The sequence below is a fragment of the Carettochelys insculpta genome, chromosome 13 (assembly GCF_033958435.1).
Source record: "Carettochelys insculpta isolate YL-2023 chromosome 13, ASM3395843v1, whole genome shotgun sequence".
NCBI lineage: Eukaryota > Metazoa > Chordata > Testudines > Carettochelyidae > Carettochelys > Carettochelys insculpta.
In genome coordinates, this window is record NC_134149.1 from 836,080 (window position 1) to 860,382 (window position 24,303).

General features: G+C 48.9%; 1 protein-coding gene across 4 annotated transcripts in view; it reads right to left on the bottom strand.

The window, feature by feature from the left end:
* NLGN3 (neuroligin 3) overlaps window positions 1-24,303 on the bottom strand; it is a 135,121-nt gene that overhangs the window by 65,424 nt on the left and 45,394 nt on the right. For 3 of the 4 annotated variants that reach the window (XM_075007417.1, XM_075007416.1, XM_075007415.1), the window contains exon 2: window positions 1,947-2,667. In XM_075007417.1, the coding sequence (XP_074863518.1) occupies window positions 1,947-2,418 (472 nt within the window). In that variant the 5' untranslated portion in view covers window positions 2,419-2,667. Of the gene's footprint in view, window positions 1-714; window positions 775-1,946; window positions 2,668-24,303 lie in introns of all 4 variants that reach the window. The other variant, XM_075007414.1, reaches the window with a different exon arrangement.

Here is a 24,303-nt window from a genome sequence, read left to right on the forward strand (position 1 = left end):
AATTAACATGGCCTGGGGGCAGAGCTATCACACCTATGGTCACCATTCCCACAGCAACCAGAACACAACCAAGTCTGTTCACGGTGGGCCAGTGCACACCTATTCACACAATACGCCCACTGGTGGTGCACGTTTCAGTGGGGTCTCCGACAAGGTGACAAGTGCTCTCTCCTTTCTTTGCTGCCATAGGGTGCACAAATGGGCTGTACTGCATCTAAATGCTAGACCAGATGAGCGTGTGTCTGCCCTGACAGCAGCACTCCCAGGCCTTGGGAGCAGGGACCTGCTGCTGGAGGATTTGGGTGACTGGGGTGTGCAGTCCTCATCTCCCCATTTTCCATATACCATCAATGGGAGCCTGCAGCACTGACTCAAGCATGCGAAAACAGCTGTTCTGAAAGGCTTGGAAAGACACCTGGGTCCTGCCCTAATTCAAACCCAGATCTTCCCTCTGAGGTTCCCAGTCCGACCTCAGAACAGGAGCAGTATTAAGGAGAATCCCCAAGGTTCCTCTGAGCAGAGGATAGATGGACAGACAGACAGTATTGCAGGCTGCATGGAGGGCACACGGTCTCAGTCACATGGCGCGAGAGGAAGGCTGAAGAAATATGTTGCAGGCCTGGAGAGAATGAACATGTGCCCCCCGCCTCTCTTTCTCTCTCTTTCTCTCGCTCTCTCTCTGTGCCTCTCTGTCAGGTCCGGCTTGCTACATACCTCCTTTCCTACATATTTTCTTGTTGGGCTTTCGGGTGCATTCCTTGGAAATCCGTTTTACTGTAAAATGAATAAAAGACTACAAAATAACAGGCGGCTCCACCAGCTGGAGTGGGCATGCAATTACAACCCCACTGCCCCCCGCCCCCCTCTTGGGACCGCGGTACATGGGGGGGGCATTGCTGTGGGAGGAAAACTCTGGGGCCATCTGTACTGGGACAGAAGTGAGCTGTCCCCTGCAGCCTGTACACCCATGGGAAGAGAAGCAGAGCTGCCAGGGCTCCGGAGCAGCTGGCTTCCCACAAAACGGCTCAGGGCACGGGAGGCCATCCCCACTCCAGTTCTCTTCTGCAGGGGCTCCTGGGCTATTGAGAGTCTTCTCGCTGGCACAGCCTGCAGGTTCCACAACTCCCCCTGGCGGTGATGCAGCCCCAGGCCGGAGGAAAGGGGCTGCCTCCTTGGCACGGCTACTTACAATTCTGAAGGAATCCCCTATGCAAAAACGATTTGAGAGAAGAGGCGCCCTGAGGCACTTAGCCTCACAACAAGGGGCTGGGCTCCCAGTTCTCCAGCCCCCACCCCACTCCATGCACTCAGCCACTGGCTGGTCCCACTGAAGCGTATCTGCCAGCTGCCTTGGGCCGTGCATGCTGACATGTACCCCAAGCCCCAGCAGAGCACGGCACCAGGGACAGGAGCCAGCCCAGCTCTCCTTGGCCCTTTCCCAGGCAAGAGCGGCTGGTGACCCCAGCACAGCAAGAGTGTTCCTCCCAGCCAGCAGCAGCGACCCACCCCCAGGGCTAGCACAGGAACCTGCGGGTGGAGAGGGAGGCAAGGGAAGACAAACCCAGCCCAAACTCAAGGCCAAACCTGGCACTCGGCACCTCAGGAGCCCAAACCAGCTCCTCGCTCTGGGGCTCTGTGGTCAGAGAGGCCCTTTCAGTTTTGGCAACACACTGCCACGGAGGGGGGCTGAGCTGTGTGGGGCAGGGGAGATGAGAGAACACAAGAGACAGAGAGAGGGGTAAACAGCTGGGGGAGAGGGCAAGCAGAGTGTCCAGAGAAGCTTTCCCACAGACGGCATGCGGCAGGTTCCACAACCACATGCTTCAAACACAACATCCAGGTGAGACCAACCAGCGCTGAGAAGGAGCAGAGTAACTCTGGGACGCCCCCTCTCCCTCCCAGCCTCGAGAATGTACATCTACTGCTGGTACCCTGGGCAGACTCACCATCCTCAGTGGGGATGTAAATGTTGAGGTACAGACAGTCCTCATTGGGGTCCTGGATGTATGTGGCAACTATATCCAAATTGGAGGTGAACCAGATGGGCAACATGATCTCTGGGACTGCGCTGTGGATGTTCTGAGGGCAGACCGGTGAGAAGTGGGTAGCATTCCTTATTCCAGACCAGGAGGAGGGGGGCTCAGGGGGCATAAAACGCTTTTCCCCCGTGGGAGGCGCTGCATAAGGCACCCCCAGGTATTGATCCACAGGACCCAGAATCTCGCTAGGCAGTGGAACCCGGACCCCTCGTAGCTTCCCATAGTGCGTGTTGACAGTCGGGGAGTAGGCCTGGCCATCCATTTGTACAACGGCCAAGCTCAGAACCCAGAGCACAAGGCAAAGGTCCCGGCCTGCAGCCAGCTCAGGCACTTGGACAATGGGGGACAAGGATGGACTTCTCTGAAGTATCAGCCACATTGTCTGCGAGGAGCAGTGCTACAATCCAAGCCTTAAGAATGCTCCTGGGGGCTCAGAGGAACCCCATTATGAGCACCTGCTGCTGTCAAGCGAAGCCAGACATTGAGGGAGGACAGCAACTGGAACACAACTCCAAAGCAAACTGCAAATGGTCAAACAGAGAGATGCAGGAGTATTCCTCTTCAGAGGCCCCAGACCGCCTGCTGCTCTTCACCTTCACACAAAGCAGCCCTGAATGGACTGAAGGCTCTGTGGAGAGAAGAGAAAAGGAATTAACAGTCATGGACTCTCACTGGAGAGAATGGCAGCTCCACCTGCCCAAGAAAGTCTGCAGCACAAAGGGCTCTGGGAACACACCAGCATGCCCCGGCCCCCGAGTTCCACAGCCTGGAGGGAAGTGGGGGGTGTGATTTTAAACACCTCACCAGAATGCTCCTCAACGCCAGCCTCAGAGACATTCGAGCCCCCGGATAACCTATTGCTGCTGCCCTCCAGTTAGCTGTCAGCTCTGTATTTTGGCCATGGTAAGTGCTGGCAGCTGCAGAGGGCAAGAAAAGGAGATCAGACTCCCTGGCAGGAGGGCTCAAGCACCCAGCTTGATGCCCAGAGCAGACAGCTGATGCTAAGGACAAGACGGGACAACCACATGCTGGGGAAGCAGCTTGCACACAAGCTACAGACCTTAGGGCAGGAGTAACGTTCAGACAGCCCACGCTAAGAGCATCCAGGCCTGCAGGGGAAAGGAGACCCCAGGGGGGAGAAAAGCCCAACAGAGGAATCCAGATGTGAGGAGCACACTAGCAAGAACATACTGGAACAAGACCTTGGCAGATTCCTGCAGCCAGCAGGCCAAAAGTGCACCTCGTGCTTTGAGCTCAGGATGGGGCATCAGCAGAGCCCTACATAAACATAAAAATGTGCATTCACTGTGCAATCAATCAACTCCCGGTCTTTTGTGTGTAGCCACATCCACACCTGGGCAGCAGCATGCCATCTCACAGTGCACCATCTCCAGAGGAGCATCGGTGTGGGAGCATGTGTTCCTGGGGGCTAGTCCCGCTGTGCACCACCAAGCCCTCCTACTGCAGAGTGGCTGGCAAGGTGGAGCAGGAGAAGCACCCTGTGCTGACCACGCTCCTCCAAAAGTGTGCCCAAAGCTGTGCCCCAGTAAGCACCAGGAGGGGGGGAGCAGGACAAGCACCACACACAGCCCTTTCTACAGTAACCGCACCTGCTCCAATATACTTAAAAATTAATTGTGGATATCAGCAGATGTGGACAGCCACAGCCATGGCATGGACAGCCAGGGACTTGCAGTGCTCTAATCAGTTCTGCTTGGTCCCATGCTCAGCTCCGCTCCTCATTCCCTGCATAACCTGGGGAAACTGACTTGTTCTCCCTTCCCGGAGGTAACAGCACAGAGCTGGGTGCTCCTGAGAACAGCTTGAAAACCTGAGATGAAGTATGTGACCATTGGCCAAACCATCCCAAAGCCCCATGGTGCTTTGCATCCAGGCCACAGGGGAAATGGAAAAACCACTTGAAATATGTTAGTTGCATACACTGCTGAATGTTATGGGGCACTTACAAGATAACAATAGGAACTTTATAAAAGTTTGTGAATATGTCTTGTCAACAGATATATTGGGAAACCAGCTCTGGTAGACAGAACAATTAACCAGGAATGTAAATGTGTTGTTGCTAACAACCAGAAAACAGGTGCTGTCAGCTCTCACAAGCAAAATGGGATCAAAGCATGTTTGCTGCTGCTCTAAGTGTGTTTGAAAAAGAGGTGTTATGTCACCAAAATAAGAAAGTAGCTATCAGTAAATAAGTAAATTATGTTCAGAATGCTTTATATGCACGCTGAATTGCATAACTAAAATTGTACCATAGTTAGATGCTGTATGGTAACAGAGAGGGAGCCGTGTTAGTCTATATTCTATCAAAACAGAAAAGCAGTCCAGTAGCACTTTAAAGACTAACAAAATAATTAGGTGAGCTGTCGTGGGACAGACCCACTTCTTCAGACCATAGTCGTACCAGAACAGACTCAATATTTAAGCACAATTAGATGCTGTAACTTTGCAGAACTCTTGCTCTTATACTACAGGAAAGTACAAGCTTGCGAAATACTCAAACTGGCTGATAGTTACGCTGTGCTTAGTGTAGCAGGTCTGAGATGTCACCTCATACACCGGAGTTCTGCCGTGCCTCTCCTGCTCCCCCACGCTAGATTCCCTCTCCCCGTTTTGGTGGCTTAGCTCTCTCGCAGCACACACGGGGGTAGGGCCATGACCAGCAGCAGAGAGACAGAGGTCAGCTCTGCAGGAGAGGATTCACCTAGAACTCATGCACGTACCCCTTTGGGATACAAACCCGAAATAACAACGGTTTGCACTTCACAGAGAGCTGCACAGCACACACACAAAATTCACTCTCTCTACCTCAACATGGAGAGAGGTATGCACAACTTCTCCCATATGAATTGCACACACTAGATTTGGTTTTGTTTATTAATTATAAAAGTACATTTTAAGTGGTGATAAAACAAAGCTGACTATGCAAATAAACAGAACGCACAAACTGAGCTTAGCTCACTAGAATCAGAATCACTGAACACAAGAGCAGGAAGGGGCCTTGAGAGGTCATCAAGTCCAGTCCCCTGCCCTCATGGCAGGACCAAGCACCGTCTAGGCCAGCATGTTTCTACCAGTGTGGCACAGGAAACTGGTGTGCCACGAGAGCTATCCCTGGGTGCCATGAAAGTCCCTCAATTTCCCCTCACTGTGGCTCTTTGCAGAGCCGCTGTGAGGGGAAACTGACAACTCTACAGCAACCCGCTGGTGCCAGAAAGCAGCTGAAATGCTGCTTCCCAGACCAAACAAACTGGCAGGGAGCCTACCCTCACTCCCTGCTATGCTAAAGGGGAGGGAAGGAGGCAGGAGCCTTTCGGAGCTGGGATGTGTTTTAAAAGCCGTGTCCTGGCTCCAATGGGCTGACAGGGGGGTGCGAAGGGAGCCTGTTTTCAGTGGTTACTTGTTTACTCAACATCCCTACCCTGGTGCTGAGCAGATTAAGAGAATGTGTCTCTGCTCCCTGTCTAAGACAGTGTATTCTGTGGTGGATTTGAAACAATGCATTTGATCCTTGTTTAGCTTGTATGCACTATGTTGAGAACCCTTCTAGTAAGACTGTAACCATAGTAAATGTAAGTAAATGTGACTTTATGAGCTATCAATTCAGCTGAAAAAAGTGGGTGTGTTGTGGAACTGTTTATCTCATTGAATGTTACTGAAAAGGTTGGGAACCACTGGTCCAGGCCATCCCCGACACGTTTATTTAACCTGCCCTTCATCATCATCATCAATAAAATCATAGAACAATAGAGCTGGAAGAGACCTAAAAAAGCCATTGAGTCCAGCCCCCGGCTCTAAGCAGGACCAAACCCATGAGATCAGCCCCGCTGGTGTCTGATGCCTCTCTCACTATTGCCTTCCATCTTTCCCTATGCAATGCAGAGTGGTTTAGTTTCTGTAGACTAGCTCTGCACCAATCTACTAAATCATCTGTCCATTCTCTGTGGGGTCTGCCTCTCCTATTTGAGCCACCCATTATGCCGAACACTAGAGTCTTGATTTTTCGTTCATTGTTCATTCTGCAAATGTGCTCAAATAGTTGTAGCTTCCGTTTTATAACCTTCTGCAGCAGGTTCTCTTTCAGCTGTATCTTCGTATATAATTCCTCATTGGTGACCTTCTGCATCCATCCTATTCTCAGAGTCTTTCTATGACAACTCCTTTCAAACGCCAATATTCTTCTTTTCGAATCTTTTGCTCTCACCCATGTCTCACATCCGTACAACACGCTGCTGAATACACACATTTTCAAGACGCCCAGCTTCGTTCTTAAGCTAATTGCTTTGCTTTTCCAGATCTGATCTATTTCCTTCAAACTCGCTCTTGCTTTCGCTATTCTAGTCGCTATTTCTTTCTTACAGTCTAGACCATACATTATGCTGCTCCCCAGATATGTGAACTTCTCTACATTTTCTAGTTCAATACCATCTACACTGATCTTCCTTCCTATTTCCTTATCTCCAAATACCATTGTGTTTGTTTTATTGACGCTCATAATCAGTCCGTACCGCTTCCCTTCTTTGTTTAACACCTGCACAGGTTTCACTGATGACGATGAACCTTGCCAGACGATTAATTCCAGTGCTTAACCACCCTGACAGTTAGGAAGTTTTCCTAATGTCCAACCCTAATCTTCCTTGCTGCAATTTAACCCCACTACTTCTTGTGCTATTGTCATAGGATATACACTAGCAAATTCTCACCCAAGTGATAAACAAGCTAAAGGACTGAAAAGGCTTAAGCTGTGTTGGCTTTCCCAGGTTTTCATACCCAGGTTAAAAGTCCAGCCTGGGACCATCACTTCCCACAGTGCAGCCTTTGTTTCTCTCTCTCTCTCTCTCACACACACATACACACACACACACACACGGGACCTTGTGAGGTCATCTACTCCAATCTCCTGCCCTCTCAGCAGAGCCAAGCACCATCCCTGACATCTATTTGCGCCAGTCCCTAAATGGCCTCCTCAAGGACTGAGTTCACACCCCTGGGTTTAGCAGGCAAATGCTCAATCCATTGAGTTATCCCTCCCCTGCCCCCCTCTTCCAGTGTTTTTCCACTGTTTCCCAGTGTGTCCGTGTCCCCTTGTGATAGCTTCTTCCCACCTACTGGGTCGAACAGATCCCATTGTGTGGTGCTGTCTCAGAGGCTTCTACTGAACATAGTCCCTGGGGTAATCCTTGTACGCATTTCACCACTAAGCCATTCACATGGTTTGGTCTTTTTACTCTTGTACCTGGAACGGGTGCTCTGAACCGCACACCATGTTTCAACAACATGCACACAGTCATGCTTCTGAACATCACATCCAGCAATAACATGTACAAGCCAACAAGAGAGTAATGTTTAGCAGATCAAGACTTTTAGAATGATACCACACAAGACATTTTTGTACAAAGGAGATCCCAATTACATGGCAGTGGAAAATACTGGGGTGTCAGGTGTCACAACTGGCTACTAAAAACCTTCTCCCTTACAAAACACACATGGACCCAGGTAAGACAAAATCTTGCAAGGGTTAAGGTTACAGCCAATATCTGGTGCAACGTAACACACACAATATCAATATTACAAATAATATCACGTATGTTTTGTACAACTAATTTTAATTAATGTCAAACTCTTGCTAAAACCTTTTTCAGACAATGTCACACTGTTTAATCAATGTGAAGTCTTCCAATTTCAGTGGTAGGCAGAGCCATTCCAGAGCGACAGGACAAGGCAAACAGTTTTACTGAGGCTTGGCTAACAGGCTTGCTATACAAAATTGTAGATGGTGCCAAATGTCTCTAACACGTTGCTAACTTCTGGAATGCCATTCTCTGAACTAAAAACTAATTGTAATCTGCCTGTACACACACAGGTTTTGTTCAGGCCTAGCAAAGTGTCTTCACAAACATGTCAAAGGCAGATGGATAATAACATTAGGCTCAAAACAATGTAAAGAAATGGTAACACCCTCATGTCTTGTGAACGTCCCTACGATATACAGAAGTAGTGTGAAGTCGTATTCTGCAGCAGTGGACCGACCAGCTGCACTGCTGCCTCCTAGGTAGGCTGGTAACATACTCTCCTCCCCTTCCGTTTTATGTTATATTAATCTTTGACTAATGAAGTTGATTAAGCCTAACTATTTTACATCTCCCATTACTGAGTTAATCAAACTCGGCTCTTCTCTCATGAAACAAGTATTACCACCTGACACGGACAGTACCTGCCACGCAGGCAGCACAAGCACAAAGGAAAGTTTCTGGGCTGGACAGAGACAGCCACCCATAGGGCAACAAGTGGAAGGAAGGAAAGCCCAACAGTCAGGGCACCAGTCTAGGACTTGGGAGACCTGGGTTCCAATGCCTGCTTCACCACAAACTCTCTGATGCCATAGGGTACCAAGCCCTTTAATCTCTCTGCGCCCTGGGCTGAGGGGGGCAAAGGTAAATGCACTGAAGATCATGAGGCATCCAGATACTACTGGGAGGGGATACGGTCAGCCCCCAGGCTTCCTGCAACTCCACCCCATGAGTGCATGCCCAATACACTCCCCCCACAGTGTTTCATACAGCAGCAATGAATGGCAAATGGCTTCTGCCTTAGCTAGGGACATCCATGTGTATGGTGAGGGCTGTCTCCCACCACCTGTGTCTCCTCCCCTCCAGTCCATCTTTGAGGCAAATAGGGTGCAGGGAATGGAAGGAGCCTCCACAGGAGCAATGGTACCACAGCTGTCCTCCACACTGTGCCAGAGTGCGAAAGCAGCTCTCCTGGCCTGTGTACCACTCCCCCTTGCCAGGGCATCTCACTGCCCGCCACGGGGCTCTGCTTTAGAACTGGGTGTCCTGGCACAGTCACCTCTACCTCGGGGAGTCTCTCTGAGTCAACCAAGCTACTTTCCTTCCTTCTCACTGACTGGCCTCTTCATTACCACCTACCCCTGCATACTTCAGAGCTCCTCCTCCGTCCCCACTGTGGTGGCACCTCTCACCAAGCGCTTGCCCTGGCAGCAGCTCTCTCTATGCATCAGGCATTAGAGCAGAGAAGGAGCTGAGCGGCCCCAGTGCAACCAGGTGGGTCTGCAGGCTCACACTTTGGTGCCATTTAGGCTAGGGAAAATGGCCTGGGCCTCCACGCAGGAAAGCCTGGCAACACGCACCTGCCTGCCGCCCAGCCGCAGAGGACAGTCTGTGCCTGTGACGGGGAACGGGGGACACAGAAAAGGGACCTGCAGATGTGTCAGCGAGCAGAGCCCTGGCTGGACGGAAGCTGTTTGGATTTGCAATGCTCTGCCCTTCCCCTCCCCCAGCCTGAGAGCTGCTGTGTCTGCTGTCTTTGTTTCTTATGTAACTGGAGAGCCGCCTCCTCCTCCTCCTCCTCCCTTGCCTTCAGTGCCACTGCTTCCTGCAGGGATGTGGCAGAGACAGGCACTGGTGGAGGCTGCATTCCACTGTCAAATCAATGACAGACCCCCTCAGACAGTGCCAGGGATGGAGAGAACAACAGGGGCCTGGCCTCTCGTCCAGGCCAGCTCCCAGTCCTCCGATGGAGAATGTCAAAGAAAAGTCCCCTGCCTGCACCAGACTGCCAGACTGCCAGGGCTCTTACCCAGAGCCAAGTGCAGTCTGGACCCAGCTGCACAGCACTGTCCTTACCCGGGGAGAGAGGCTGGTTCGCAGCATGGCCCTGTCCTTTGTGTCTTTGTAGCACCCTAGCGAATCTCCCCAGAGAGCGCGCAGAGCTGCACAGACACGCCTGGGAATTACTGGGGCATGAAATAAGAGTCTTTTGCAGACTGGCTAGAAATGGTTCACTTCCAGACTCCACAGGCTTGAGATCAACTCTAGAGAAGTAGAAAAAATCCACAGAGGAAAATGCACAGGGTATCCAAAAGCTGTGCTCGGCACGTGCAGCTAAATTCACTGCCGGTCATTAAGGAGTGGGCTTGTGCTGTGTCTGACCTTCACCACACAGCCAGGAGAGCACGATGCATGAAGAGATCAGCACAGACCCCAACAGGAAATGTTTGGCCTAGAATGAGGGGTTTATTTACCTGTTCGAGAAGGTTACTCACCTTGTACAGTAACAGGTTCCTTGAGATGTGCGCCCCACCAGATGTCCTGGTGCTGCTGTTTGGAGACTTTGGGTAGCAGTGCCTGGCTGGAGGACATGCACATTATGCTCCTTCTGGAGCTGTTAGCACGTCCACAGCCAGCCCGTGTTCCTTCTCCACCATGAAGCTCCTCTGTACAACTCGAATGCGTGTGTGGAGCACCCAGAGGGACTAGCCTCTTACACAACCTCAGTTACTGCACAAGTGGCGTAACCGGCTCTTCTTCCAGTGCCGTCTCCGTGGGTGCTCCACTGTAGAGCAACGCTCCAGTAAGGCAGGTTGGATGGCTGGGTTCCAGAGTTGTCCGAGTAGTGGAGGATAGTACCAACAGACCTTGTGCTGGGTCTGCTTTAGCAGCTTTTGCTATTACATAACAGTTTGTGAAGGTGTGTACTGATGCCCAGGTACAGCCTGGCTTAACTCTTTGAGTGGTACATTATATGAAAGGATGCGGTCATGGTGGAAATGGCTTCAGTTGAATGGGCCTTAATCCCTTGTGGGGCTCTGCATTTTGTTGTTATAGCAGGTTCTTATGCAACTTGCAATCATTTCAACAATCTCTGTTTTGAGATTGCCATACCTTTGATTGTTCCATACTGGCTATGAAAATTCCTGGTGATTTACAGAATGACTTTGTTCTACTGCAGTAGAATGCTAGTTCTTGTGTAACATCTAACATGTGGAGTATGGATTCCTGGGCAGATTCATGCGATTTAAGGTAGATGTATACATTGGTGTGGAATGTTGAGATCACTTTGGGCGTGGTTTTGAACTCCATGTGTTTTTTAAAGAGCACAGTATATTACAGGTGGGCAGTCAGGGGCCCAATCTCACCTGTTCTGAGTGCTGATGGTATTGGTAGAAGAATTGTTACTTTGACTGATGAATGCAGTAGTGAGCAAGCAGCAAGGGATTCAAATGGAACTCTAGCAAGGACCTTCAGAGCTATGCTTGGTTCATGTCGGTGATGGTTTGCATACCTCTGGGTACATTTTGGTCAATGGACGTGTGAAGGCCATGAACCCTTCCATCACATGATGAGATGTGGATATGGCTGCTAGGTCACTGAGTGAGTGATGGACATACCTGGTAGTTTCAGGTGTAGCATGTACTCCAGAATATCTTGATCTGTGCTACATGTTCATGAACGCATCTGTCTTAGCACCAGGTTGTGAACCTTTTCTATTTATGCAGGTATGGTAAGTATTGTGTGGCTATTTTTCTTCTGTTCATCAATACCTTTTTAATTTCCTCCAAGCAGATTAGTTCTTGATGGTTTCACAGCAAAGAAGCCATGCCTTTAGGTGGGGTGTTGGCAGTTTTGGATGAAGAATTCAACCTCTCTCATCCTATTGGGCTACTGTACAGTCAACATCATGCAATGTGATTCAAGAATAGGAACCATGTCTGTCTGGGGCAAACTGAGGCAATCAGTATGAGCGTGGCTTTTGGCAAGTACCTTGAGTATTATGATGGATAACTGTGGGATTGATGAAATGCGTACATGAGGAAAGCATTCCATTGTCTGAGGAAGGCATCTCCCAGACAGTATGGTGCCAGTCCCACTCATTAGCAAATCTTTTGATGCTTTCTGTTGCATGTCATTGTTGATAGCCAAATAGGCTGATAGTCAAATAGGCAGAAAATGTGTTATGCTACTTTTTGTCCATTTGTGAAAACCTTCTGTGCACCTGCCATTATGTCTTGTGCACTGGAAGTAAGAAACTAGAATATTGCGGATAATGCACCAGTTCCATGGCTTTTGCGCACGGCAAATGGAAACATACCCCTCCTTGTCTGTTTATGTAGCGCATACAGGCTATGCTGTTTGTCATTACTATTAGCAATTTGTTTCTCATTGTTGGTAGGAAGTGTTCTGCCCATACACTTAACCTACTTGTAACCTGACAGGGGGCTGTTCACTGTCTGAAATCTGGATCTTGGTACTGAGGTTTTTGCTTCTACCAAATCTATGTGAGCTCCAATGAATTTCAATTTTGTCAGAACTTGTAAAGATATCTTCTCGTTTATCTATAGGCCAAGGACATAGAAACATGATATAGTTCTCTGTGTAAAGTTTATTGCTTCTGTCTGATACCACCTTTCAGTATGCAGTCATCCAAGTATGTGTGAAAGGATGGTATTTCTGGCCACAGCTAGAGAAATCAGTCCAGAGTACCTTTGCTTAAAATCTGGGCTACTTGCAACCCCAGCCTGGGATTTCCTTCTCACTAAGGCAAATCCAACCAGCCACAACAGCATCTTTGCCAGCCCCACTGGGCAGCCAGAAGCCACACAAGCAAACCCACAGACTTCTCAGCTGCTAGACCAGCCCAGACCAACAACTCCCAAAATCAGGTGAGATGCTCATAAGCCTGTTTTACCAAACACCACACAGATTCTTCCAGACCCCAAAGGGCCCAGACCCAGACCCCAGTCAATATATACTTGGATCTTACCCAAACAACACACTCACCAATTCTTTGATCTCATATATAAAGATTTATTAATAGAAAAGAAAGAACAGGGTTAGAGAGAAGAACTGTTAAAGCAACACTTTACTTACATCAGTCATAACTATTGACACAGGCCAGCGATTTTATCTGCTGATACTTGAAAATCTCTGAAAGTTCATTTCCGGTCACACAGATGCAGTCATTGGAGCGCTGTAGATCCGGCCTGCTGGGGTCCACGTGCTGGACATGGACTCTTGGAGATCACAAGACAAAAGATCCAAAAGAGACACTGCTAACTCCACATCATCCCTCTGAGGGCTGGGCCCCCTGTCCAGACAAGCTAAATTCCTGAGGACTGACGAACAAGGAAAGTCCTGCCAGGGCCCCTCTTACAGCTTTTCATATGGAGAGGGAAAATCCCATTCTTTTCCACAGACGTTGGCTTACCACCTGAACAGGTGGGTCTCTGTGCTGAGTTTCCATTTGTTGCAGTCCCAGTAGGAAAACCTACCATCACAAAAGGGGTGTTGGCCATCTGGGCCTTTGCTCAATCTATTGTCCTGGTTGGGGTGGAGACCCACCTCCCATTGTGAACCATAGCACTGAAACACTTCTCACACAGCTGCAGAGCTAAAATCTATAACTTTACATACAAGCATGATCTAGACATATGAGCAGTGTACCTAGATTCAGGGCACCATTAGCTTTCCTTAGACACCTCACAAGGCCCCCCAGCACAATATTTGGTATCAACAGCCACATTGGGCATTAAAATGAATTCCAGTCCCAATATAAAGTCCAGTCATGTGACAGTATAGGAACAGCATAATTCCCAGTTACGTAAGTATGAGCCTTTACTACCACTATTACCTGGGACTTGAAAATCTTGGGGCTGTGGATTGTCCAAACTGTATCTTTTTTCAAGATGGCAGAGCTGGTGGAGGAGGTGGCGTCTCATTCCTCCGGGCTGCACCAGCGGTACCTGGGAGGTGGGGTGCAGTGGGCTGGGGGTTCCAGGGACCAGGCCAGGCTGGAGGGTGTGGGGGGAGCTGCGGGCCAACGTGGTGTAGGGAGTGGGCTGGGCCAGAGGGTGCGAGGGAGTGCGCAGGCCAGGGCAGATTCATCAAGCCTGCTTTCTGTCATCTCTTTGCAGTCACCTCAGTTCCATACACACTGACTTCTGCCTTTCCTTTGGGTTTAACTGGGGCGACCAAGAGGGGGATAGTGCCACCGGGGCAATGCACTTGCTCCAAACACTAGCCCAGGCAATGCAGCATGTAAGAGGGAGCCAAATGGAGAGAACACTCCATCCTTGCTGATGATAACATGAAAACAACACAGGAAGTGGCAGTTATGGGTTATAAGCCCTACTCAACTGGCAAAGAGGAGGATGCCAGGGGTCACTTTCGTCAGTGGGAGGAGTCATCATGCTCCATTCATCAGCTGCTGCATGCCTCAAGCTGGGCAGCCCCCGCTCAATAAGGTGTAGACCTGCCACATCTGCCTTCCTTCTTGGGTGCATGGGGATAGCCCAAAAATAGAAAAATAGATGTAAATGTCGTAACCATCAAAAAATGAAATAATAAATCAACTTGTCTCCAGCTCAGCAGCCAGAATGTGCGGACCCTATGTCCAGGACTTGAATTTGCCCATGACCTTATGAACACTGACTCAATACACAAAAGAGCAGTCATACATCAACAGCTACACAAATGGAATGTTGATATTGCTGCTGTCCAGGAAACCAGGCTGGCAGATGCTGGGTCCGTGAAAGAAACCAACTACACCTTCTTCTGAAAGGGCTTGAGTTCAGACAAACAACACCTCTACAGAGCTGGATTTGGTGTTCGGAACAATTTGCTGAAATCTATCAATACACCCACAGCTGAATCAGAATGTATTACGTCCCTGAAGCTCCGCACCAAGTCAGGATATGTCAACATCATCAGTGTTTATGCACCCATGTTGGCATCACGTACCAAAGACAAGGATCACTTTTACTACAATCTTCAGAAAGTTATTAACTCTTTTCCAACTGGCAAACAACAGTAAATCCTTGGCGACTTCAATGCTAGAGTTGGACGTGACCAGTCAGTCAGTCCTGGCTTGTCTGCCCAGTCATCACGGTATTGGAAAAATGAATGAAAATGGTCAGAGTCTTCTCAAATTCAGCTCTTAGGATCTACTCTGCATCACTAATACCTTCTTTAACTTGAAAGAGTGTCACAAGGTTTCATGGCGCCATCTCAGATCCGGTTACTGGCATCAACTTGACCTTGTACTGGTACACAGGAAACATCTCAATGCCATCAAAATTACACACATGTATCACAATGCAGATTGTGACACTGATCATTCCTTGATCATCAGCAGAGTGAAAATCGTCCCAAAGAAACTATATGACAAAGGAATGCAATAAGCCAAAAATCAATACCCTCAATACCAGAGGTGCGCTGAAATGCTCTGTCTTTGCAGATGATCTCACTTGCCAAATGGAACAGAAACTTGACCAACAAACCATTGATGATGGTCCATGCTGAGAGATGCGATATACAAATGTGCCAAATCTGCCTTTGGAACATGTAAATTCTCTAACAAAGACCGGATCGATGAAAATGCTAACATTCTTAGGCCTCTTCTTGAAGAAAAATACAAGGCACAGATGACTAACATAAAGAACCCATCTCAAAGCACAAGAGATCAACTTCAACACATAAGATCTGTTTTTCAGAGAGAACCCAGGCAGCGTGTGAACAAGTATTGGGCCAACCTATGTTCTAGTATTCAAAAGACATCTGATTTGGGTGACCTGAAAATCATGTATGCTGGATTGAAAAAAGTACTTGGACTAAACATTACCAAAGTTGACTCACTGAAGCATTTAAATTGAAGGTGATCACGACAAAAAGCTGCAGATGTCCAGATGGGTGGAACACTACTCCAGTCTTTATTCTCACGAGCATACAATACAACCTGAACCTGGCAACCTCATCCCAACTCCTCCAGAAATGTCTGAGCTAGATGCAGAGCCTACAGAAAAGGAACTCTCTCAAGCTCTTGATGCTCTCTCCAATGGAAAAGCACCAGGAAATGAACAAATTCCAGCTGAAGTCCTGAAGGCAAACAAGGCTGTGCTCTTCCCCTTCCTCTACGATTTACTTCTAAAATGTTGGAGAGCAGGTGATGTCCCCAGTCACATGAAGGATGCAAACATCATTACTCTCTATAACAACAAAGGCAACAAGGGTGACTGCAATAATTACAGAGGCTTCTCATTACTGAGCACCACAGGCAAAGCTTTTGCCCATGTAATTTCACACACCCACAAAAACTCACAGATTGAGTCTATCCGGAAACATAACGTGGCTTCAGGGCTGGCAGGTCAACAATGGACATGATTTTCTCACTTAGACAACTACAGGGAAAACGTAGAGAACAAGGAAAGCTGTTATTCATAGCATTTGTGGACTTAAGAAAGGCATTTGACACAGGCAGTAGATCAAGACTATGCAGAGTATTTACCAAAATCGGCTGCCCGACAACCCTACTCAGGCTCATAACATCCTTTCACGAAAACATGAAAGCAACAGTGCAATATGAAGGATCTACATCGGAACCATTTGCAATGAACAGCATGTGTTCTTTGCCCCTACGCTCTTCAGCATATTCTCAGTTCTACTGAATTGTGCATTTCAAAACTCACACAGCAGTGTATTTCTCCACACAAGATTAAATGGCTCTCTCTAGAACCTGGCAAGGCTCAAAGCCAAAACCAAGGTCAAGGAAATCCTCATCAGGGAACTCCTCTTTGAATATGATGTAGCTCTCGTCGCTCATAATGAAGACATGCTACAGTCACTGATGGATTCTCTGTCCAGTGCCTGCAAGATATTTTCCCTTGACATAAACACGAAGAAAATGGTGGTATTCACTCAAGGTATACCTCAGTGACCCAGCGTCATTCAGGATAACAGCCCATTAGATGTGGTTCAACAATTCTATTACCTTGGATCTACTGTCACCACGAATCTATCCATGGATGAAGAACTGAACATCAGAATTGGGAAGGCAAATGCAGATGTCCTGTCAAGATCTGGCATACCCAGCCCCATAGTGATCCTCAACAGCAGAAGACTATGATGGCATGCTCATGTGAGAAGAATGGCTAACTAACATCTTCCCAAAGAAATTCTCTTCACTGAACTCCCACGTGAGTTGAGAACAAGAGGAAGGACAAAGCTAAGATTCAAGGATACATGAAAAAGAGCCATGAAAAATTCAACTTCGATCCAAAATCTTGGAAATCTAGATAATCAGATCAAAATACCTGGCAACAATTGCTACGACAGGGCACATCACCCTTCGATAATATATGTGCAAGCCACACAAAAGAACTTCATCTTAGAAAGAAAAACTCTCAAACTCAAGAATTCGGAAATAGACTGACATGCAGTTATTGTAATCGACCGTGCAAACCCAATTAGTATGGATAAACCACAAGAGAAGCTGCAGATTCAAACACTGCCCATAGATCCTCACCACTGCTGCTAACTACTGTCTCTCAAGATGAAAGGGGGCCATACATATCACTCTGTATTGGAAGTGCTCTTTGACAAATTTAAAGCACAGGAATCATCTCTGTGCTGGGTGAACAATTATACAACACTGCAGATCTTGTAGATTGAGGGCTGAAAAGCATTTCCTTACTTCAATGCAGGGATTATTGCTGTCAGTGTGACCATTTTGAATTTGTGGGTGTAAATGAAACAGTTTCGTTTCCTGAGTCAAAGGATTTGTCTCCACTTCATGGCTTTCTTTGGTGCTAGAAAGCAATAGATGTAGAAGTCCTTATTTCTCTGTTCATTTGGGACATGTTCTACAGCACCAATTTGCTTCCAGAGCTGCTTGTGAGAAGGGTCCATAAAGAGGAACAAAAAAGAGGGTATTGGTAGTGGGAACAGAGATAAAGGGAAAGATGTCCAGACCCAATTATTTCCAGTACCCAACTGTTTGTTGTAATGGATGCTCACACTAGATAAAATGGTCAAAGACGGTGGTCAAAAATTTGTGTACAAAATGCATTTTGCACTGGAAATTGTGGGAGGCTGGTCAGACCCTCAATAAAATCCTCAAAATTGAGGCTTTTTTGATAGTGTCTGTGAAGTTGAGGTCTGATTTTATGGTGGTTGACATCTTTGTGTCTGTTGTAACATCTAGTGCTGTCAAACCAAAGCTGTTGTCATTGGGTTGGGTTGTCTCAGTTTCTGTTGTATGTTTGGAACCTTCTGCATCTATTTGTGGGACTGTATATTCCCCAGCACACGTAATGCTGCCCATGAGTCCTTTAGTGAGTGTAACATCACCTGTTTTCGCTGACAGTAATTTTTCTCTAGTAAAAGGAAGAACTTCCACTTTTGTTTGTAGTTCCCATGGTATGCCCAATGCTTGAAGCCAGGAGGCTCTTCTAATTACTATTCCTTCTTTTCCTTAGGTACACAAGATAGAAATTCATTCCAGTTTGTGAATGAATACATTACGTGCATGTTGCCAGAAGGGCGGTATAATTTGCCATCCAGAATTGCAGCGTCACCGAGTACACCTTGCATCCAAAGATATTTAGTTTTTTTGGTTCTCTATGATGAAGTGTATTTTTAAATTTGAGTTTTTTACCCCTCTTGTTTACCGCATCCACTACCAATGAGTTTGGCTTGGGGGGAGGGAAAATAGGAAGTCCACACATTTACTGGGGATATGGTACTTTGTCAGCCCTCTTATTTGGTGGTATGGTGGCCATAGCTGGAACCAGTGGATGCAATTTTTATTGTAAGATGTTGGATAGAATATTTTTAGTAATTTAGATTGGCTCTCTGTTACCTCTTCTAAAGTGGTATTTTGGCTCTGGGCCACTTGCAAACAGCTCTTGGGACTGTTCTGGGTCATCTACCACTGAAGCTGATGGGGGCATGACTTCCAGATCTGGTGAGGATGAGGAGTTATGTTCACGTGACATCTCTTCTGTTTCATCCAGGACTTCAATGGTTTATTCAGGTGCCTCCAGGACTCTGGAGCTGTCTCTGCAGGTGGTCGTCTTTGTTTCTTTTGTGGGATTTGTTGTACTCGCATTTGTGCCCTGTATACCCACCACCATTGGTCCCACTGTGCCCATTATATTAGAATTGGGAGCGGGGGGGCACATCCATGGGTTGGTCAGCCATGATGGCCAGTTTCTACATGGGCCTGTTTTATTGTTTGTGCATACTAGTTGTGGTTTGGCACCGCTGCATACACTTACAGGGAACACTTGGTGCAGCCCAGTAGAGATTCCAAAGGTACCCAGCTGATTAGGAGCATACCCACAGCTAAGTTTTTTTATTTCTACTGGTCGTGCACGTTTGCACATGCCTCAGTGTATTCAAAAACTTGTTCTGCACATGGATGGAAAAAATCAGTACATGGATAAAAAAGATTATAGGGAACATTGTTCAGCATCCAAGGGTGAGGAGTGACCTAAGTAGAATGTTCCCTCTGTACAGAATGTGAGTCCTGTGGAGCTAGATCACCAGTGCACCACAGACATCCATGGAGTACAAGACGTGGTCTGTGTCACAGGTGTCTGGTCTGGAGCAGAACACACACAGGTGGAACACCAACACTACTTATGGCAAGAATTTAGGGAGTAGCCATAAGCAAACTTTATCCTTCTGGAATAGATTGAAGGGGAGGTATGCCATAATGGCAGCCAGCTCATTAACCCATTTAGCTGACATAATGGGTAATAAGAATATCACCTTCACATTAGAAGTGGGAGGGAGCAGGTGGCCAGTAGCTCCAAGAGTTGCTTCATGAGGATGGAGAGAATGAGATGATAGTCTCACGTAGATGTAGACCCAAGTACTTGCGGTAAGTTGGTGAGTAAACCCTTCATGAAATGGACAGTGATAGGGTGTGAAACCATGGAGCATCATCCATGGGGTTGAGTAGAGAGGCACTGAGCACTGCTAAGTAGACTCATACAGAGCTACAGGCAAGTCCCAATCTTCTGAGATTGAAAAGGTATTTGAGGACAATGGGTACAATTATTTCATTCAGTGGATGGGAATGGCAAAGAGCTCAGGAGGTGAAGCATCTCTGTTTAGCTCTGAAACAGACCTTTGTAGACGACCTCTTTCTCTAGTTAAGGATGTGCTGCACCATGTTGGAAAATGCCCTGCCTACTGCTGAGTCCTAGCTAAATACCAGGTCATAAGGTGGCTAAGGATCTGGTGTGGACGTTGTGTGAGGAGATCCAGGATCATCCAGCGCTAGAGTGGTTTGCAGGTGAAGAGTCTGAGGAGGTCCGTTAACCAGAACTCATGAGTCCAGACTGGAACTACCACTATCATGGTGGATTGGTTCTAGAAAAACTTGCACAATATTTGTTGGGGATGGAGAATGGGGGAAAAGGCATAGTGGAGGTCACTTGTACAGGAGAGGAGAAAGGCATTGTCCTATGAGCATTCCCCTATGGGTCCCCTGGAACAAATGAGGAACAGTTTTAAGTTCTCATGAGTGGCAAAGAGATCCCATTTTGGGGTGCTCCAAATATGGAACAGGCAATGAAGTGATGCTCATATAACTACCATGCATGGTTGAAGTAGAGTGTCCTGCTGAGCTTGTTGACCGTGTGTGATGGGGTTCTGGGGTCCCCCAAGCTCTGCACCCCGTCCGCAGGCAGGAGAGTCTCTCACTCAGCAGGAAAACAGCAGGTTTATTAGCCGACAGGACACAGCATCGTACAGAGGAGTCAGTACAGCCGGCAGAGACAGCCAGTCCAATCCATGTTGGGGGGAGGACACCCCGAGGGGCCCCCAGAGCCGGGGCCTTGCCCCCTCCTTTGTCTCTCTCTCCCTCAGCCCAGACTCACTGCTTCCCAACTCCCAGTTCCAATTCAAACCCCTCAGGCTCCACCTCCTCCTTTGTCTGCAGTACAAAGGTGTTACCTGGTCGTCAGGGTTACCCTCAGCAGGAGCCCCACACCCTCTGTGAGCCACACACACAGGTATCCCCCACTCCATCACATCTCTCCCCCCTTCCAGACCGAACTGAGCGGGGTCACTCAACTGGTGACCTGGGGAAGTTCGGGGCTCTCCCCTTGTGACAGGGCATTGGCTGTACCCTCTGTTCTCCCCTTGATGTGCACCACCTCCACGTCATAGTCCTGCTGGGGGAGGCTCCAAGTCAGGAGCTTGGTCTTGGCTCTTTTCATGTGATGCAGCCGGGAAAGTCCCTTTAGTTCCCTTGGGTTGGTCGGTCTCCCTGCTTCAGCCAATGTCTGGAATTCAGTTACAGTCCAGTAAAAGAAGGTACAAATGCTTCCACCCTTGGCATTTAGCCAGACCACCAAAATGGTTGTGTGCCTCAGTTTCCCCTTCCATGCCACACAATAGGTTTGGAATGTTCCTCCTCATGTGAGAGGTTGCAAGACTAGTTACAGGGAACAATGGTGACATTTCAGAGTTACAGACTCCTTCAACATACAACTCATGCTTCTACATCAATGTCATCATGTCAAATGGCTCTTTCCAAACATTCAGTACATGGTACAATTCTACAGCTTTTGGTAGCAGGACCCCTTGGTTACAGCAGTCAGCGTGAGTAACAGAACAAACCCATTGCAACTGTACATTTATGTTGCTCTTTGGTAGACCACAACTTTTGTGCAACCTCCTTGAGAATCTGGTATTTTGGGGATAAATGGCTGAGGCCTTTCTTAGCACCATCAAGTTCTAATCTTCTCCCTTGCCCCCTGGGGTGGAAATCTGATCTCTCTGGGTGTGCCCTCCCTTCTAACAAGAGCTGGGCCATTGATGATCTCAGGGAGACGGCCCCCTCCCTACCAGTCTGGAAATTTGCAAACCAAACTGCTTTCTGAGAGTTGTTTTGTGAGTCCCAGACGCAGAATCCACATGAAGGAATCCCTGTTTATCCCTTACTGGCCCACCAGGCCCAAAGCTCCTTTGTCCTTCCACCTCCAACTACTGCCTCCCCATGGAATCAGAAGTGGAGTCCAGTATAAGAATATAAGTGTTTCCACCATCTGGAGATGGGGAATTGCTGGCGCTCTCCTGCATCCTACAGAGACTGACTGTGCAGCTGTTTTATTTGGTTCTCACAGGGCTGCTCACATTCCCTGATAGTTTTCACTTTACTTGCACCAACTTCCAATTCCTGAGAAACTTTTACCCTGCCTGCTTTGGACCCTTCCAGAGCACAGCCAGTGGTTTCATACTGAGGCAGGTCCTGGCCATCAGGAGCTGAAACAAACTTCTCCCCAAGCAAAGGGCTGCTCTGGCTCTTACAGACAAGCACCTTTCCTGTTCACTCTCCTTCACCTCACTCCCATTTTCTGCAGTCCCCACAGACGGGTCAGGAAAAGTTTCAGGGAAATTCTCTTCCTTAAGAGCTTCCCCAAACAATAACTCACCCCTGTCTGGCTCCACAGGGGCACTGCTCCCTTGAGCCACAACCAGCTCCTGGGTTTCACCTACACCCAGGATCACTTCTGGCCCATCAGGCAGATTCCCACGTAATCCCCCTCCAGGCAGACAGCCAGTACCACCGGACAGAAGGTCAGGATCCCTTTCCTCCCTTCTGCTACCAGCTCCTTTATCTTCATCAGTCAGCGTAACTCCATTGCCTGTCTGTTCTTGTGTCCTGGCGAGAGGATGACTCTGGTAGGACAGAGCCCTCTCACCCCCTCCCAATAACACCTCAGCATCAGGCAAAGAACAAGTACCAGAATCGTCTGGTCTCTGGGATTCCCTGATGATCCTAACTGGATTAGACCAAGTTAAAGCATCATCCCCCCTGAGAGACACAGAGGTAGGCCCACTTCCCATCTGGGCTTCAGCTGCCCTCATATCCAGCTCTGGGACCTTGGCTCCATCTCGAGCCCCCACAGGCTCAGGCAAAGGATTCACTTCCCCAGAAGCAGAAGCACTTTTCTTGCACCAAGGACCAGTGTCCTTAGCAGGGATACCACTGCCCATCCCAGAGCCATTCCCTCTGCTCCAGCCCCCATGGCTGGATTCAGAGACACACCTGGAATGCTCTTTTCTGGTGGATCCTTCTCCAGCCACCCTAGGCTGGTGAATCTTCCTCAGACAATGGGCTAGTTTCCTCATTGGCACCTTTTCCAAACGCAGGCTCTGCTCTCTCCCCAGGCTGCTGCTGCTGTTCAACACAGACAGACAATGGGAGACACTCTCTCCTTTGTCCCAGCCCCCCGGCTGGTCTCCACACACACACAGAAGGTGGAGCAGCTTCTCTCAGAGACAACTTGCCATTCCTAGTGGACAAGCTGCTTTCCTGCACAGACACACAGGCACCTTCCTCGGCCCAGGCCTGGAAAACTGTCCGCAGGTCTGTCTTAGCCACTAGTAGATGACGGGTTGGAATCGCTCCTTCCCTCCTTGAGCTGCGGCAGGCCACTCGGTTCAGAGCTCCAGGCAGTCCAGGGTCTCCTGCCCCGATTCGGGCTCACCTCTGCAGGATTTTCCTCAGCCCTCAGCTCTGCCACTGCACATCCACGCTGCCTCGTCCAGCTGCTTTAATCTCGAATCGGTTTCCAGGTGCTGCCACTTCACAGCGGAGTTGCTCAGCGTGGTTGCAGGCTCTGAGGCTGATGCCCTCTGCACCCCACAATTCCTGGAAGAATCCCTTCAGTGTGCCAGGCTTCTTGCGGGTCACAAGCTGCCCGGGGTTAGGCCGTAGGCCCCTCTGCCCTCTGGGACCGACTCCAACAGACTCCCAGCGGAACCCCTTCTTCAGTGTGACACCCGCTCTCAGGGACCATGAGCACCCTGTCTTGGGAAGGACTCATTCAGCGTCAGCCTCCTCAGGGGTCACTTGTTCTGGGGGTTGGGCTCTCGGCCCCTCCACCTTCTGGGACCAACTCCAACAGATTCCCAGGAGTAACCCCTCCTCGGGTGTGACACCCCCTCTCAAGGACCACAACCGCAGTTGCTGGGGTTCGGCCGCAGGCCCCTCCGCCTTGGGGAACTGCACCTCACTGCCCTTCAGCACACCTGGGTCTCACAGGCCCCACTTCTTTCAGGGCCCCGGTCACTCACTGCTGGATGCTCCATCCTAGGGGTGCAGAACATCCCACTTCTGACACCAGTGTGATGGGGTTCTGGGGTCCCCCAAGCTCTGCACCCCGTCCGCAGGCAGGAGAGTCTCTCACTCAGCAGGAAAACAGCAGGTTTATTAGCCGACAGGACACAGCATCGTACAGAGGAGTCAGTACAGCTGGCAGAGACAGCCAGTCCAATCCATGTTGGGGGGAGGACACCCCGAGGGGCCCCCAGAGCCGGGGCCTTGCCCCCTCCTTTGTCTCCCTCTCCCTCAGCCCAGACTCACTGCTTCCCAACTCCCAGTTCCAATTCAAACCCCTCAGGCTCCACCTCCTCCTTTGTCTGCAGTACAAAGGTGTTACCTGGTCGTCAGGGTTACCCTCAGCAGGAGCCCCACACCCTCTGTGAGCCACACACACAGGTATCCCCCACTCCATCACACCGTGGCACTTACCCTGATGAGCATGGTGCCTATGAGATAAGTGGCCTGGAGTGTTCTACAGTGCTTGACACATCAATTCCAAAAGGCAAATGAACTTGGAGCAGGGGAGTGGGAGCTGCTCTGCTTGTTG